Below are 17,795 nucleotides of genomic sequence, written 5' to 3'. Positions count from 1 at the left end.
ATTATCAGTAACTGGAAAGATAGAAAAAGAAAATTAGTAGAAAAAATCCTTTGAGACTTTTATGGGATTATTTATTAAAGAGAATTGTGTGACATTCTGAAAAAAGAGAGGTGAGTACTTATACATGATGTATGTTCTTGGTAAAAGAAGACATCACATAAGTGGTCCATCTGAAAAACACATTTTTAGAGCAACTGAAATATGAGTTAATATTACAGCTTCGTAATATTTAAGACTTCAAGATATGCCAGATAGAGGGAGTAAATAGTTATATATGAGGTCAGGCTTAAAATTTTTGATTAGAATATAGTATAGACCAGACTAATATGATTACTGTGATTCATATTATATTTGAAGACCATTTTTCTGGTAGCTTTGTATGTTGAATTGAAGTAGGAAAAACTGTACACATAGAAAATGCCAGGATACTTTGTGAAGGTACTCAGGTTATGATGTGAAAAACTTGGCTACAGTAGTGAATGTGTACATGGAGGGATGAACTATTATGATAGGAAAAGCAACATTAACTAATAGCTTATGTACAAGGAAGAAAAGAGGAGTGGAAGTAATATTTTTTTAGGATAATAACATAGTGTGTTTGTATTATCTGTGTTATCCTTCTTAGAAGGGACGTGTGTATTTATTTGTCTACATGTTGATAAATATCAGTGAAATGGTGGTACGCAGGAGCGACTGTCCATTTTACTCTGGCAGTCATCAGTTTCTCTTGCATTACCAGTACCATTATCCTAGTTTAGGTTCTCATCAATATCTGGACTATCAGCTTCCACCTATGTGCCTCTAATACAGTGCTAAGTTCTGGGATATACCAGTGCAAAGGATAGAGGTTTGGCCCTCAGGGAAATTAGTCTGCTAGTAATAGCAAGTACTTATGTGGAGCTTTCTAAGTGGTATTCACTTTTATAAGCTCTTGCTATATAATCATTTTTTAATTTTCATTTTTAATATATTTTATATTAAATATATTAATATATTTAAATAATGTTTTAATATATTTCTTTTTAAAATATTTTTTGTTGAGGTATAGTTGATGGTACAATATTATATAAAGTTTCAGGTGTACAACATAGTGATTCACAATTTTTAAAGGTTATACTCCATTTATAGTTATAAAATATTGGCTATATTCTCTGTGTTGTATAATATATCCTTGTAGCTTACTTATTTTATATATAGTATTGATAGTTTGTACCTCTTAATCCCCTATACTTCTTGCCCCTCCCCCATAACCTCTTTTATAAGTATTTGCTATAAGCTCTTATTAACTCACAATCCTTACAGTAACCTTATGAAGTAGGAATTAGTATTTCTTTTGTACAGATGAGGAAACTGAGGCACAGAAAGAGATCAAGTAACATGCCCAGAGTTACACAGCTACTAAGTGGCAGCATTGGGAATTGAACCTAGACAGTCTGGCTCCAAAACTCGTGCTTTTAACCATTCTTCTATATTGCCCAAACAAAAAGAACTTAAAGAAGTCAACATATCTATAATCTACAGTTATCTTCAGAATGTCTTTTTTGCCTGTTACAGTATGGGAGCTGTAGCAAATTCTCTCCATTTACTTCTTTGTTCATTATTTTAGAAGAATTTTGAGTGGTTCCATGTGTAAGAGAGCTAGGTCTTGTGAGGCAGATGGAAGGAATCAGAAAGGGACCTGGCCCAAAGAGCTCCAAGTGTAAGAGGGAAGATGAGGCCTCTTCAGAAATACAAAGTAGAAGTTGGTAAGGGTCTTAATAAAAGTATACTCCATAGAAGTTCACAAGTGAAGAAAAGTATTTATGGGTGAAGAAGCCTTACTAGAAGTGTGGAGTTATAACTGAGTTTTAAGGAATGTTTATTTAGATATGTGAAAATGGGACAGTGAAGGGAACAGTGATTAATGAAATGGAGGCAGAGAAAGTATTAGATCTATTGGGGGAATAGGGAATAGGTTAGTTTAACTGAAGGGCATGTGAGAAGAGGAATTGTGAGAAATGTTTGGACCCTTGAATACCAAGCTAGAGGCTTGAACTTGATTTATGGGCAGTGGAGGCCCATTGAAGAATGAAATGAGGGCTTCCCTCGTCAGTGGTTAAGAATTCACCTGCCAATGCAGGGGACATGGGTTCGAGCCCTGGTCTGGGAAGATCCCACATGCCGCGGAGCAACTAAGTCCGCGCACCACCACTACTGAGCCTGCACTCTAGAGCCTGTGAGCCACAACTACTGAAGCCCACGCACCTAGAGCCCATACTCTGCAACAAGAGAAGCCACCGCAATGAGAAGCCTGTGCACTGCAACGAAAAGTAGCCCCCGCTCGCCGCCACTGGAGAAAGCCAGCGCGCAGCAACAAAGACCCGACGCAGCCAAAAATAAATAGATAAATAAATAAATAAATTTATTTTAAAAAAAAGAATGAAATGATACTTTTGGTTGATCTAAAAATAGATTACATAAAGTGGTGGATACTGTTATTGCAGAGGTGAGTTTTGGTTTTTGCAGGGGGAGTTTAGGACTCAGGAATGTAGCACTCCACACTTTACAAGGAAGGATTTCCAGTTGTAGCTTTGGATTCTTGAGAGATTGGAGCAAAGGAAAAAAGTATATACATCAATATATAAGGCTGCATTTGGGTTGTGCTTATTCTATAGTACTTTTATTTTTAGTCTCTTAACCAAACTTATTATTGAGCTTGTTGGGGACAGGTCTTGTATTAGAAACTGAGCTGACTTTTCATGACCACCCAGGGCCACCCAGTGCTCCTGCCGAAGACCGTTCAGGAACTCCCGACAGCATTGCTTCCTCCTCCTCTGCAGCTCACCCATCAGGAGTTCAGCCACAGCAGCCACCATATACAGGAGCTCAGACTCAAGCAGGTCAGAGTGAAGGTAAAATAGAGCTTAGAGCACATGTGCGGAAAGGTACATGTGCAGAAACGTTTATTATGGCATTGTTGGTAACGGTGAAAAGCTTACGTGTGCATTCACGCTATGAACACGGTTGTAAAAATTTTTGATGTACTGACATAGTATACTTTTGGGTTAAAAATACCAAATAGAACAATGTCAGGTATGCTTGTGATTACTGAAGAGGAAAAAAAGCTAAAAATGTTTAAAGCATAATATTTAGGTGCTATTTTATTCCCTTCTCCCTTCCCCTCTTGCAACTGTGTATTATTTTTGTAATTTAAAAAATAGAGGTAAAGTGTAACATTAGTTAAGTAGTTTTTTTGAAAGATAAATAGCCATTTATATTTTTGTGCATTTAGCAATATGTCTTTTGTGGAAAAAGCAATGTATTTTAAATCAAACTTTTCTTCTCTAAATGATGTGTTCTCGGATGAGCAGTTTAATCTCTCTGGGTTTTTATATTCTCCCACTTGTGACTTGTGAAAATTGGACTAAATCAGTGGTTTTAAAAGAGGGTCTTTAGTCCTGAATGAAATAGAACTTAAAAGCTTAGTATTTAAAACAAGTAAGGGGTCACTGCCATTGTTGAAGGGGATTGAGGGGCCGCAAGCTCAGGACAGCAGACACTGAGGTGCCTCATTGAAACCCTTGGAGCGCTGCAGAACGTCGCCTCGGGGTTACTCATCTAGGGTTCCTTCTAGATGTTAAAATGTTATTTCTTTGAATTGCCCATGCTTGTTAGGCCCTTTAAAACCCTATGTTTTACTTTAAAACAATCACCAGGTGGTGCTCTATTTGCGTAAAGGGGCCAGGTGGTATGACAGGATGTATTTTCAGCATGATAAGCAAGTGACTGAGTTTATTAATCACATTAAAACAAACAGAAAAACCCCCCAAAACAGTCTAAAATGAACCGAGCACTTTTGTAATAGATTTCTAATTATTCTGTGGTGGTACTTTTAGGTTTGTCCCATTGGATAAATGATAGTGGTAGAGACTAGCAGGTGGCATTTTGCTGATAAATGAGTGGTTTGGGAAGAATTTCTTACTGCTAAAGCCTCTTCTCAACCAACTTTAGTCATAGTCTTTCCTTTGTACCAAGATGCAACTGCCAGAACTGGAATAAGCTAGAATTGAGGCAGATGTGTCTGAAACAGGGAGGAAGAAGCAGAGTTTGGATATGATGGGAGTTTAATGGCTATATCAGATGAACTAACATCTGTTTTGAAAAAAAAAAAAATCCCATTTTAAGCCGTGTATACTGTTGTAGGATGACAGTTGGAAGGGTAATTGTACCAAATAATGTTTGCTGTTCACTTATAAAGGAATGGGATTTAAGGTTCTGCTAACAATATCTCAACTTATTCTATCAGGGGTTTGTTTTAATGGAAAATTTATTTTCAAATAGGTAAAACTTTAGTAATATAAAAGGATATACAGTGGAAATTAGAAAATGCTGTTTCCCACTTCTGACCCCCAGCAACCAAGTTCCCTTTTCTAGAGGCATCAGGTTGACACCATTTGGTGTGAATTGAATTTCTTTAGGGTGGCATTAATTGTATTCCTTCCTAAAGCCATTACTTTTTAGTGTACATTAAAACATTGTAATGTACATTGTAATGAGAAATTTGTACAGTTATTAATGTGACATCAGTCAATAGATTAGCATTGTGGAGGTGAATCTCTAGATCAGTGTTGTCCAAAAGAAATACCATGGAAGCTACATGTAATTTAAAATTTTCTGTTAGCCACATTAAAAAAGTTTTTTAATGGTAAAATTAATTTCCATTATACGTTTTATTTAATCCAGTATATCCAGTGTATCAACATGTAATCATTATTAAAAAGTTATTAATGTTCTACATTCTGGTTTTCATACTGTATATTGGAAATCTGGGGTGTGACATCAATTTGAAACACTTCAAAACACGTACAGCATATCACAGTTAAGACTGGCCACATTTCAGGTGTTTATTAGTGGTCATATGTGGCTAGTGCCTATTGGATAGCACAGCTCTAGATTTAATGTATCAGTCATTTACAGATTCACAAGATGAATTACAGGCTACTTTAATGAATGCTTTTTGACGTATGATATATAATGAGTCCCTGGCATCACCAGTTAGTTAGATCAACTGCTGGTTATAATTTCAGCAGAATAATCAACATAAAAATCTACTACTAATAATTAATAGTAGCAATTTCTTAGAATAGAATATGAAATAATAATCTAAAATAAAGTAAATAATTCTGAGTTATTATTTAAATTCCATAAAAGGGACCTTGGATTTGTAAATTTTTTTCCCAAGGATTTTAGTCTTAACATGTTGTTCAGTTAAAAGGATCAACAAAATATTAAGCTTCATGAAAAGAAACAGAATGGACAGTATTATCCTTTTTCGCCTAAGGCAGGTGCCTCTGTTACTGGAAAGCTATGTGCACTAGAGTAGTTGCCAAAAACATAATAAAAAAGTGGCAAGGATACAGAAAAGAGCACTAAAAGTCATCAAAGGCTAGGAAGTATTGCTGTTTGACAAGCTAAAAAGGTGACAAGGATATAATTGAAATCTGTAAATCATATGCCAATAAAATGGATAAGCTGAGTAGTCTTTTAAAGTAGCATTCTTTTTTCATCTGTCTTGCCTCTTCCACTCCCCTCTTTTCACTCAGTTATTTTAGTATGCATGTCTAAATGATACTCTTTTCTTTTTAATGTAATCACCATATCATTATTATACATAACAATATTGTGATTCTTTTTTAAACTTTACTGAATATGGTTGATTTACAATGGTTAATTTCTGCTGTACAGCACAGTGACTTAGTTATATGTATATATATTCTTCTTTCATATTCTTTTCCATGTGGTTTAAGTGATTCTTAATGTCAACACATTATATTTGAATTTCTGTAGTTGTCTCATAGTTACTTTATAACAGTTGGGGGGCTTGTTCAAATTAGGAGTCTTACAACAAGGTTCACATTTTCCATTTGATTGTGTGTCTAAAGTCTTTTTTTTTTTAATAGCTGTCAACCCTACATGTTTCTAAAGTCAAAACTATGTATGTTAATTAACTATTGCTATGTTAACAATTTACGCCAAAACATAGATGCTTAAAACAACAAACAGTTATTATCTCACAGTTTCAGAATCAGGGATCTGGGAGACGCTTAGCTTGGTGGTTTTGGCTCAGGGTCTCTCATGAGCTTACAGTCTTCTGAAGCTTAACCTGCACTGAAGGATTCACTTCGAAGATGACTCCCTCACATGTTTGTTGGCAGGAGGCTTCATTTACTCACCACATGGATCTCATAGGCTGCTTGGGTGACCTCATGACGGGCAGCTTCCACCAGAGTGAATGATCAAGACAGTAATAGGAGATGGCTGTCTTTCACGACGTATCCTCAGAAATGTCACTGTCATTTCTGCAATATTCTAATGATATAGAGGTCAGCCCTATTCAGTGTGAGGGGACTACACAAGAGAGTGAATACTCATGTGTTTATTGCTTGGTCTTTGCTAATTTTTGTATTGTGGAGTTAATCTTTCTAATTTCTAAAAATATAAAGGATACCAACCCCTTATCATATGCTATACATGTGCAGGAGTCATTGAGGGTCATCATAGAGGCTGGCTACCAATCTGTGTCACAAAGTTTAGTCCTAGAGGCCTCACCATTACTCTTTGCTTCATCCTATTCTCTTTCTCCCTAGGTAATATGTTTTATTGCTTTTACTTTTTTCTACCATTGATTCTTTCTGAAAATATAATACACAAAACGTAGCTTATATATTTTTTTCCCTCAGATCATAGCTTACTCTAAACTCTGTTGGCACCTTGCTTTTTCGCTTAATATATCCTGTAGCTCTCTCCTTCTTCAAGTATGTCAAGTTGTTCTTCATTGTTTACAACTGAACACAGACTTCTTAATTTTCAGAATACTGTGACAGAGAGTGAGAGTCCTGTTTTGGATTTGAATGAAGTGTATTTAAAATAAGTAAAAGAAATACTTTGTAGAGATAGTATTTAATCACAGGGTCGGCATTTTCACAATGAGTTCGAAGCAGATTAAGAAAAAAATAGAGCATGCACTTGCTTTAAGAATTGTTGTACCCTGTCATTTTTTTATTGAGGAAAATGATAAGGCTTTTTTGAGTGGGAGATCCTTAGGCTCACTGGCAGCAGTCTACTACATGGAGCTTTAATCTCAGACTTTTCGATGATACTAAGTTAATGTTTATATTAAACAAGGTAACATGTACAAAACTCCTTTTAAGCTAACGCTCTAGAGTTATGCCTGGGTTCTGGTGATGGTTCTTACTAGCTGTGATGTATTGACCCCAGGTAAGTTGCTTAATCTTTCTGTACTGAAAAAAGGATTGCTAATGAGGTTGATTTTTTTTTTCCCCTATGTATTCATTGTGTGTTCTTTGCTCATTTTTGTATTGTAGAGTTAATCCTTCTGATTTCTAGGAATTAGAACCCACTGTCAAATGCTATGCATATTCCTCCCCTTTGATTATATTTCTGTACCAGATTCTGGCCACTTCCGTTCTAAAATTTAGTTATGAAATGCAATCTAGGATTAAGGCAGTATCTTCTAAAAGGTGGTTAACTTCTGTACTACCTTTTGTGCTATCGATAAATCTTGAACCATTAAGAAAGCATTTAAGAAACTTTTTGTCCGTTTTTGGTTGTATTTGGGAAGAGGATTAATAGCTTAAAAATAGTTAAGCAAATTTTATTTATATCATAAAAAGCATACCACTGCTTGCTAGGAAATAATCTGGCTATCAGTAAGGTCATAGCTCATTTAGTGCTGCAGTATGTGGAGCTGGGCACCCAGTCCAGTAGCGTGGGTTCTATCCTGGGATCGTAGCCTGTGAGCACTAGCTGCCTCCTGCATCTCAGTTTGAATGGCACTAGATAATGCATTGACTTTTTTTTAGTCATTGTCTTTTTCCGCCAAAAGTATGCTATTTACCTGTTGTCTTTTGATTAACAGCAGGTAGTGTGAATATTTTTTAAAGACTTAGCAACATAAAGTTGTTTTAAAGATTTAAATACTAGCTAGATTTTTTAAAAATTTAAATTCTAGCTAGATATTACAGTGCAAGTTTTATTGCTCTCTAGGCATTAGATCTAGCTAAATCCACCATTAGAACAACTGTAAAGTAATAGAGATGATAAGGACATGAACCAGTAAATTCTTACGTGTTTGGAAATCACAGGAGCTATTAATGGTATTTGCCCCTTTCCTCAAATTTTTATTTATTGATTTTTACTGAACATTAGTAGTACATATCTGTTGACAGTTGGGTTTGAAAACATTAGTTTTTCTGGAATTTCTGAAGTAACCACTCATGTTATTTGCTGCCGATTAGAGTTCTCTGCAGTTATTCCACAGCAGAGTGGCCACACTTGTTAAATTGTTCATTCTTCTCTTCATAGACAGAGGGGAACAAACACATTCTTGTGTCTTGGTTCTCAGTGTGTTTATGTGTGTGAATGGGGAGAGAATTAAATGTGCTTTGAAAGCGTTTCTCTTCTGCTGCATTAAACCTGCCTCTTTGCCTTGTCTTGTCTCTTTTAGGTCAGATGTACCAGCAGTACCCGCAGCAGGCTGGCTATGGCACTCAGCCACAGGTGCCCCCCCAGCCGACGCAGCAGTATGGTATTCAGTATGCAGGTGAGCGGGTGTCCAGAGGGAGCTGTCTCTGTACTCAAGAAACTTTAATTCTTTCCCCCTAATTCCTTGATTTGTTATAGTAGGTATTAAGTATTTACTTGGGGGGGGGGGGAATAACACTTGTTTTTAAATATTTTGCATAAAAATTTTTACTGTAAATCACCATTTCAGTTTTCCAGTGGGCAGGTAAAACTTAAAATCATAGTAGATGATTCAGTAGTAACCTGTAGTATAAAAAAGTTTTTAATACAAAGTTACCTCCCACTGATGTGATGACTTACCTGCTGGGTGATGTAGAGCTACAAAAATGCAACATTTTTTCCTCCATTATATGTAACACATTATCCCAGCGTACTCTTAGTACCTGTAAAAGCATTAACAGTTCCCTCATGGAACTTTCCATGGAACATGGAAAGAGGGTGGTCTTATTAAATAAGAACCAAATTAAGCTACATAAGTTTTTAAATCTCCCAAAAGTATGTAGGAATACCAAAAACAGGCCATAAAAGTAGAATTGTGTAAAACGTAATTCAGGCAACTAAGAACATAAAAATCTCTCCATGTAGCTTTGAATACTGTGGTTATAATTCAGGTAATTTTTACATTTGTTATATCTGAGAATTTTGTGTTCAACTCTTGTTTTACAGTCAAAGATTTAAGTATCAAAATTTCAACTGTAATTTTAGAAAAGTAGTAAGATTAACTCTACAAAAATGAGCAAAGAACATGCAATAAACATGGGGGAAAACAGTCAACCTCATTAGCAATCCCTTGTGTACACATTATCTCGTTTAATATAAACATTAACTTAGGTATCATCGAAAAGTCTGAGATTAAAGCTCCATATAGTAGACTGCTGCCAGTGAGCCTAAGGATCTCCCACTCAAAAAAGCCTAATCATTTTCCTCAGTAAAAATGACAGGGTACAACTATTCTTAAAGCAAGTGTGTGCTCTTTTTTTCCCTTAAATCTGCTTGGAACTTATGGTGAAAACACGACCCCAGCAGTTATAAGTTTTAGAAACCATGTGGCCCCCAAAGCCTAGAATAGTTACTGTCTGGTCCTTTACAGAAAAACGTTTGCTGACCCCCTGAATTAGACCATAAAATTCTACCATTGGAGTCTGACATATTTTAACACAAAGAACAATTTTTATTTGGATTGGATTTGCTGTGGAGTGATTTAACCTGTAACTGCTAGTTTTTAATTATATAAAATAGTCGAATGAATTTGAACTTGGACTATAATATTGGGGGAAGGTTATTTTTAGGATGCAGTCCTTTAAAGAAAATCTGTGTTACAAATTATATAATTTGTAGAAATAATAGATATTAGAGTGGGAAAGACCTAGTTATCTAATCCAGGGGATTTCAGTCTTCACCATACTTCAGAATCACCTGGAGAGGTGTTTTTTGAAAGTTACAGGTGCCTGGGCTCTACTCCCAGCGATCTTGTTTTATTTGGTCAAGCATGGGACTCAGGCTTTTTTATTTTAAATGCTTTGCACGTCATTCTAAAGTGCAACCAGGGTTGGGGACCACTGATCTTGTCCCACCCACTCATTTTATAAATGAGACAACTAGGGTTCAGAGAGTTGTGATTCATCAAAGGACATGCAGCCATTTAGTGGGAGAACCAGACCAGAACCCAGTATCCTTGACTTTGTAGTTAATGACTTCCCTATATCATTCTACATTCTCCAACCATGACCAGGGGTTGGCAGACTTTTCTGCCATAAAAAGCTAGATAGTAAATATTTTAGGCTTTGTGGACCATATGACTCCTTGTTCTTTAAAATTCATTTATTCAGAGAACCACAGAATTTCCATTTCTTGCCATTTCTGGCAATTTGCACCAAAGTTACTCATTTATTTTGTTTTTCAAGGGAGGGGGGATGGTGGTGGGAGGAGGAGAGTATATACCTATAGAGGTATTGCTATATTATGGTCAAAGACTAGTAGGTTGCTAATGAAACAGCATCTTAGGCCCTTAGGGGTTATTCCCTCTCTTGAAAAATAGATATGGTTGTCCCCAGATGCTGTTAAAAAGCCAGTTTAGATTTCACCTGCCAGGATGAAAAGACAGCTTTTTTTTTTTGCTCATAATCTTAAGTTGAATAGATATTTTCAGTATAAAAGCTGAGTCCTTCTGTTTCTCCAAAAACTTACAGTAAAAAAATTTTATGTAGAGGATAGGAGAAATTGTATGACATCAATGAATTGACTTTAGTTCAGTATTTAGATACTGCCATGAGTAAAATGCATTAGATATTTGATTTACTTATTAAAAATTAAGCTTGCTCTTAATGATTTTAGTCAGGGTCTTCACTGATTAAAGTTTAGTTCTTTTCAAATTATTATCTCTGTATTTCTGATCCTGCTAGTCCTTATTAACTTGAATTTGGGAGATATGGAAATAGTCAAGTAAATACTCTGCTTGGAGACTAAGTGGTGGTGGTAACATTGGACCATCTTTGACACTCTGACACTTTGGCAGTTTCCCTCTGTGACCTTTTCCAGTTTTATTCATGGACTGTGTCAGAAAGGTTTCTTTCATGAGTAAATTTTGAACCCAGGTTCAAGGTGAGTTCAGAATATACTCAAATTCATTCAATCCTTTTTATTTTTTTAAATGCAGGGTTGTACATATTTTAATAATTTTCTTATGTATCTGGTATTTAATGCTGACAGGATTCCAGTCAATGGAGAGGTTTCATTGCAAGTAGCTGCAGGTGTGTTTCATGGTAGAGATAAAAGTTTTTAGTGAAGCAGACCTTTTATTTTAAAAGACTTTACATCCTAGTAACTAATGAATATAGATGTTGATTTTTGTGGGGCAATATGATATGCTTTCTGTGTGTTACATTGTTACTGCTAAGCCAGAATTTTGAATTGTGAAGGCAAAAACCTTTACATCAGATACCAAATCTAAAAGAAAGAGTTTAAGGATTGTGAAAATTGGCACTTAATGTTTACTCTTAACTGGCTTAGTTTTTATAGAGTGAATAAACCTTAAAGCATCTCATTAGCACAATAAGATGTATTTGTAGCACCATTGTTTCATTTAAAAATATTCATTCTCTACAAATAAAATGTGTTTTTATTTGGTACTGTTATTAAACAGGCCCCTCAGAACCAGGTTAATGACTAGCTTTTGCATTAATTCCTGCATTTATCATTTGAACATCTACTCTATACTGGGAGTTATGCTAGAACAGGAATTTGCTCTCAGGGATTAGGCAGTGTAGGAGGAGTTGAAGTAGAAGAAGTATATATAGTGGTTTTAATTTTAGAGGGTTTACAAAATTGTCTAGAAAGTGCTTCTTGGATACTATGTGGTCTTGAAATATAGACTCTGCTACTCTACTTGTTGCATAAATACTTAGGATTAAGTTTGTTAAATTTCTCATTTTTTTGTCCATAACAGTAAGACTAATTCTCTGGAAATTGGTCACCAAAAGGAAAAATAAGATATGTACGTTTTGCCTTTTCAGCAGGCTACAGTCAGCAGACTGGACCCCAGCAACCTCAGCAGTTCCAGGGATATGGCCAGCAGCCAGCTTCCCAGGCACCGGCTCCTGCCTTCTCTGGTCAGCCTCAGCAACTTGCTGCTCAGCCGCCACAGCAGTACCAGGCGAGCAGTTACCCTCCACAGACCTACACTACCCAAACTTCTCAGCCCACTAATTACACTGTGGCCCCTGCCTCACAACCTGGAATGGCTCCAAGCCAACCCGGGGCCTATCAACCAAGACCAGGTTTCACTCCACCTCCTGGGAGTACCATGACCCCTCTTCCGAGTGGGTCTAACCCTTATGCACGTAGCCGTCCTCCCTTTGGTCAGGGCTATACCCAACCTGGACCAGGTTATCGATAAGGAGGCTCAGTTACACTGATGAATGTAGCTGCTAGCTGTTCGCCTCCCAAAAGACTCCAATACTACTCTTTTAATTTGTATTGAAGTTCACAAAAGTTTAAAAAGCAGAGCATTTTTTTATGATATATCATTGTTGCTGTTAATTGAAAGTTAATTTGCTGGAAGAAAAAAGACCAAAATGAAAGTTTTTTTCCTCCCCTGCTTAAAATTGTAGCAGCTCCCTAGTTATTTTGGAACACTACTCTTACATGTGTGCAAAGTGATTGACTTTCTAGCTTGCCTTGTCCAGAGGATATTAAAATGCTAGGTTGAAGTTCAGCCATCTTACTTGGCTTTTTACCATTAACATGATGTACTAAAGTAGATCCCTTTGCGAAGACTAGATATTATGTATAAATGTAACAAACATTGATAGGTTAATAAAGAAAGATGATTGAATCCATTAGTGGTCTTGTAATTTAATTTAGTCATTGACACTATATGTGTGTGTGTGTATATGTATATATATATATATATAAATGAGAAAAAATACAAATCCTTATTGATGTTTTGGTCTTAAAATGAAGTATAGACCTTTTATCTTTTATGCCTTTCTTGTGAAATAGATTTCACAAGAAGATAGATTATATAATATTATTATATATAAATAAACACAGTAGATTCAGTATTAAAAGATACAAGAGGGGTTTGGTAGATCCTAAATAACTTGTGATTTTCCTTATAGAAATGAACCATTCAGAAATGAAGAACTCGGTCTTAAAAAAACTACATCTCTTTATTGCAGAGTTTATACTTGTTTGAAAAATATAAAATGAAGTATTGATAAAACTGAAGCATGGTGAAAGGTGGTAAGCACAGAAAGGTCCTTTAAGGAGGAGGGCAACAATGCAGCATTCCCATCTCCCTCCCCAAATGAAGGAGAAAAATACTTTTTTTTTTTAAACATAAAAACGAGTCAGATTTTCATTACAGGTTGGGTTAGACAGAATTACAAAAACAGCCTCTGATACATTCATTCCCTAGAGATCTTCTGTGTAAAAATATAGTAAATATCCTATAAAATGGCAGGGATCTCATCATGCATTATCCTTTTGTGCTTAGACGTTACAGTCAGTCTCTGTATACAGCTTGATTAGAATTATATTAAAAACAGTAGGAACACAACTGCTTAAAGGGATAGTTTGACAAATAACATTCAGACATTGTACCATGTTTATGGGTAGAGAAAGAAAAAAATATGTAATGTATTTTGAAACGCTATATATAATTCTCAATTCTATTTATAACTGAAATGAAATTTACTGATTCAAACAAAATCTTTTCAATAATTTGCAGATATTTGAGGAAATGTATACTGTCATGAATGGTTAACTATTTAAACGCTTCAGAAAAGATATTCAGCTGTTGCTAAAAAGTTGAAGTTTAAATAAACATGTGAATATTAGCACCTTTTTCCCCCAGATATATATGTTGAAGATAATCTGATCTAATAAGTTAAACCAAGTAGAGGTTTATGGAATTAACTCACCAGTAGGAAGAATACAGAATAATAGTAAGTATTTTTTAAAAAGTATATTAGTTTTTTGATGTTAATTTTGTTATAAAAGTATCTCAAAACATCATTACAACAATATGATAAATAATATACAAATGATCTCTTAAAATACCATGAATAGGGAGCCAGCTTCCCCAAAAATGTTATTCTGTTAATGTCAATATTTTGCTTTCTTTAAATGACTTTGTAAAACCTGATAAATATTCTTAGCAATCTTCCTAGTAAACATCTAATATTGCTATTAATTAGATTTTAAACTTTTATACATAGTAAACATAAGAGCTTTAAATGCATGTGACAAACACCATACTGTTTCCAATTATTTTTGCCATGATGAAACAGAAGGCACTTCTGAACGTGATTGCAGCATCTACCATTTTCCAGGAATTGTGGTCCCACATTCATACCACTGGACATAATTGATTTGGGTGTGACCACCAATTTCTCCAAATTGGACAGGTTCCTGGCGAACTGCTCTGAAATAGCCTGAGAGAAAATAATTAATTTTAATAGCTGCTATGATATATTTTTGTCCTCAGTGCTCATAGGTTGAAGGGTGTCATTGAATGCCTGAAGCTTACTCTAGGTGAAGCAGAGTATTTTAGAAAAAGGATAGTAAGAGAGGCCCTGGTGTCTTTCCTGAGGTGGTAATGGCTAGCTGAACATCAGGGACACTTGAAACTCCTTGACATCTGCCTTAATCTAGGATGGGATGGTTGGTAGTATTTGAGAGATAAAGCTGAAAGGGGGCAGGAGTTGGAGGGGTTTCGTGTTTTGTTTGAGTATAACTGACCAAGTTCAGTACACACTCTGACCTACGTAAAAGTGTACTTTCTGTACTTTACGGCCTAGTGGTGGTCTATGAAGTTACCTGGTTAAAGGAGTGTTGTACTAAAATGTTAGGAAACAAAAGAAGGATTGGTCTAAGATTGCTAGATTTCTCAGAACTAAAGTTTGATGAAATCTTCCTTCAAGGACCCTACACTAAGTGATTAAAAATTTTGCTGTGAATGTAAAATGTTACAGAAATAGACACAATTTACAGTATATTGTATATCTGGTTCCTGTGAGGCAGCCATTTCAATTTTCTGATAATGAGTTCACAGATCTTATTAAGTCACCTTTTAGTGTGGTTGGTATTTTTAGTGCCAGTGACCAAAATGTGATGCTGAAAAGACTAGTCAAATAATTTTAAGTATTTAACAAGCCCCTCTTGGTAACTCCTGAGTAACATGGATGTGTAATTTACCCTTTCTTACCCTACCTGGACAGGGATTAAATTAATTTTCAGTCTTTTCAATTCTTACTAAACAGCTTGGTGCTAATGTGTCCATAGCAAGTTACAGTGGTTAGTCATTTCTCAGCAGAATTCTTCTATTTTCGTTGTATTTATAGAATTATTTATAAGGCAAGTAACATTCTTTTTTCCTTCTACAGTAGTAGTAAAGCTTTGAATTTCTTTAAAATTTTTAAAAAAGGAATAAAAAAAATGCCTGTGTGCTCGGTATGACAAAAACCATAAAAGTAGTGCATGAATGATTTAAGCTGGGGAAATTAAGCTTCTTTTTTATAGCTGTTTTTAAGCTGCTCTTTTATAGCTTTTGAAAATTCAGGTTTTCTTAAAGTAGAATGGATTTATATAAGATGTTCTGTAATTCCCCTCAGCTCTAAGGAACAGAGTCTTAAGGAATGGGAGGAAAGTGAAGAAACTTCTATTAAAGTCTTCGTGTTAAGGTCTTATGTGGGAAGTCCTTTTTCCTAGGCAGATGGAGTAGTAGTACTACAGAATTATTTTTAAAGTGATTGATTTTCTCAGCTTGAATGTTTTTTGTAAAAGCCTCTTACTTACGAGGAGGCTCAGAAAACATACCTTCTTTGGTGGGTAACTGGTCAGAAGAGAGTTGCTGTCCTGTGCGTCCATCTAAAAATGAGTCTACGAACTGGCAGTGATCTTCTCCATGGCCTCTCTGATCACCTATGTTATAAAATTTTCCTGAAAAAACAAATTAAAAGGATCATGAAGTATTGCTGCCTTTGATATGGGAGGACTCTGAAATAATCAAATTGTTTCAAATAATCTGTCTTCCTTGTTCTTGTACTTCTTCCCCCTTTCTTTCCAGTTCGAGCCACCAGTGTTCCTTGATTGAACTATGGAATCGTCTCCCCACTGGCGTCCCTGCTTTCACTCTTGCTTTTCCCTATTTTTCCTCCCCTCCTCCTTTCACAGATGAGTCATCTTTTAAAAACGCAGCTCAGATAGTGTTACGCCCCTCCATCAATCTCTCCAGCAGTCTTCTGTTGTACTCAGAATAAAACCCGGGAGTCTTACCTGGTTTCCTAGCTCCGCACGGTTTCATGCTGCCCGATCTTCCCCTTACTAAGCCTCAGCCACACTAGTGGAACCGGCGAGGCATTTTCTGCTGCAGGTCTTTGCGTTTCTCTTCCCTCTACCTCTGGTTCTTTATCCCTCGATCTTTGCGTGGTTGGTTCCTTCTCACAGTTTTCTTCTCGGCACAAGTGCTACCTTTTGAGGGGGGTGCTTTTCCTAACCATTCTAACTAAGAGTTTTCATTCAGCCATTTTTTTCCTCCATTTTCATTCCATTCAGCCATTTTCTTTCACCCTTTTTTTTTTCTTCAGAGCACTATATGAAATTCTTATTTACATGTTTGCTTTCTGTCTCTCCCCGCTAGATTGTAAGCTACAAAGAGCAGGAACGTGTCTTATTTCCTGCTTTGTCCCCAGCACCTGGAACGATGTCTGAACAAAGCAGATAGTTCTGTCGAATGATTGAGCAAATGTCTACCTTTCTATGTTGGGCCAATCTTACTTAAAATTTTCACTGTATGAATATGAACCCACTGAGTCTGGAGCAAGGGGTTATAGCCCTACTGGCTCAGTGTTTTAATCTTGCTCTTGTCTCTGACAGACTTAAAATCTTAAATACGTCGTACTCCTTCCATGATTATTGTTAGATACACTCTTTTTACTACCCGTAGGCTTTTTATCCTGGGTTGGCTGTAACAAAATTGAGCTTGGATGTGACTAGTTTTTCTACATTCAGGTTCGCCACGATGGCACCGTTTCAGATTGCATTTTCATTATTTACCTTCTTGTAGCATGTCTCAAATCCTAAGATTCCAATAACATCTTGCTCAAAAAGGAAACTTGTATTTACATCACACCTTCGTGTCTGGGACTGTCCATAGAAAAGGCTAAGTTACAGAATGCTGCAAAGCATTTCCTGAAGGATAATCCTCAAAACAGAACTGATGGCCGTGCTTACCTGTGAGGGAGTCACTCAGATAAATCTTGTATCTGAGAGAGTTGCACAGCTGCACCCCTACAAACTTTTTATACCACGTCCTTTTGACATACTGTTTGCCCTTACATTCTGAGTAAGAGTCTGAATTAAAGGGTCTTTCAGTCCAGATGGCATCTCTTCCTGCTGCATAAAGAAAGCACATGGTTTGAGTTTAGTATTTGACTTTTGGTCCTGAAGAGCTGTCTTAAAAGCTTTTAAAAAAGCAGTTTGCCAAGTTCATTGTCAACCTGCTGATAGCTGGTTTTCTCCAGTGCTAAATATTGGAGCCAAAAATATAGGAGTAAACCCCCAATTAAATTTCCATCAATGATGAGGTAAATCTTGGAGCAGTATGTGTCAGAGTTGACTAGCCTCTGCAGTGCTCAATGTAGAACAGCATCCCTTTAGGAGCAAATTTAGGTTTCTTTTTTTGCAGCATATTATACAATTTAAACAGT

At 36.1% G+C, this 17,795-nt stretch overlaps 2 protein-coding genes across 5 annotated transcripts in view; one reads left to right on the top strand and one right to left on the bottom strand.

Annotated features, from left to right (window-relative positions):
* TFG (trafficking from ER to golgi regulator) overlaps positions 1-12,920 on the top strand; it is a 43,269-nt gene extending 30,349 nt beyond the window's left edge. The window contains exons 6-8 of one of the 4 annotated variants that reach the window (XM_060150672.1): positions 2,751-2,879; positions 8,507-8,602; positions 12,099-12,920. In XM_060150672.1, the coding sequence (XP_060006655.1) occupies positions 2,751-2,879; positions 8,507-8,602; positions 12,099-12,478 (605 nt within the window). In that variant the 3' untranslated portion in view covers positions 12,479-12,920. Of the gene's footprint in view, positions 1-2,750; positions 2,892-8,506; positions 8,603-12,095 lie in introns of all 4 variants that reach the window. The other 3 variants (XM_060150670.1, XM_060150671.1, XM_060150669.1) reach the window with 3 other exon arrangements.
* Positions 12,921-13,234: 314 nt separating this feature from the next.
* The window catches only part of ABI3BP (ABI family member 3 binding protein), a 263,443-nt gene continuing 258,882 nt past the window's right edge, over positions 13,235-17,795 (bottom strand). Inside the window, exons 64-66 of the mRNA XM_060150668.1 lie at positions 17,320-17,481; positions 15,904-16,026; positions 13,235-14,519 (exon numbers count right to left, since the gene is read on the bottom strand). Coding sequence (XP_060006651.1) covers positions 14,404-14,519; positions 15,904-16,026; positions 17,320-17,481 — 401 coding nt within the window. The 3' untranslated portion in view covers positions 13,235-14,403. The remainder of the gene's footprint in view (positions 14,520-15,903; positions 16,027-17,319; positions 17,482-17,795) is intronic.

The sequence above is a fragment of the Lagenorhynchus albirostris genome, chromosome 5 (assembly GCF_949774975.1).
Source record: "Lagenorhynchus albirostris chromosome 5, mLagAlb1.1, whole genome shotgun sequence".
NCBI lineage: Eukaryota > Metazoa > Chordata > Mammalia > Artiodactyla > Delphinidae > Lagenorhynchus > Lagenorhynchus albirostris.
The sequence above is the reverse complement of the archived record's forward strand: the minus strand, read 5'-3'. Positions and strand labels throughout refer to the sequence as shown.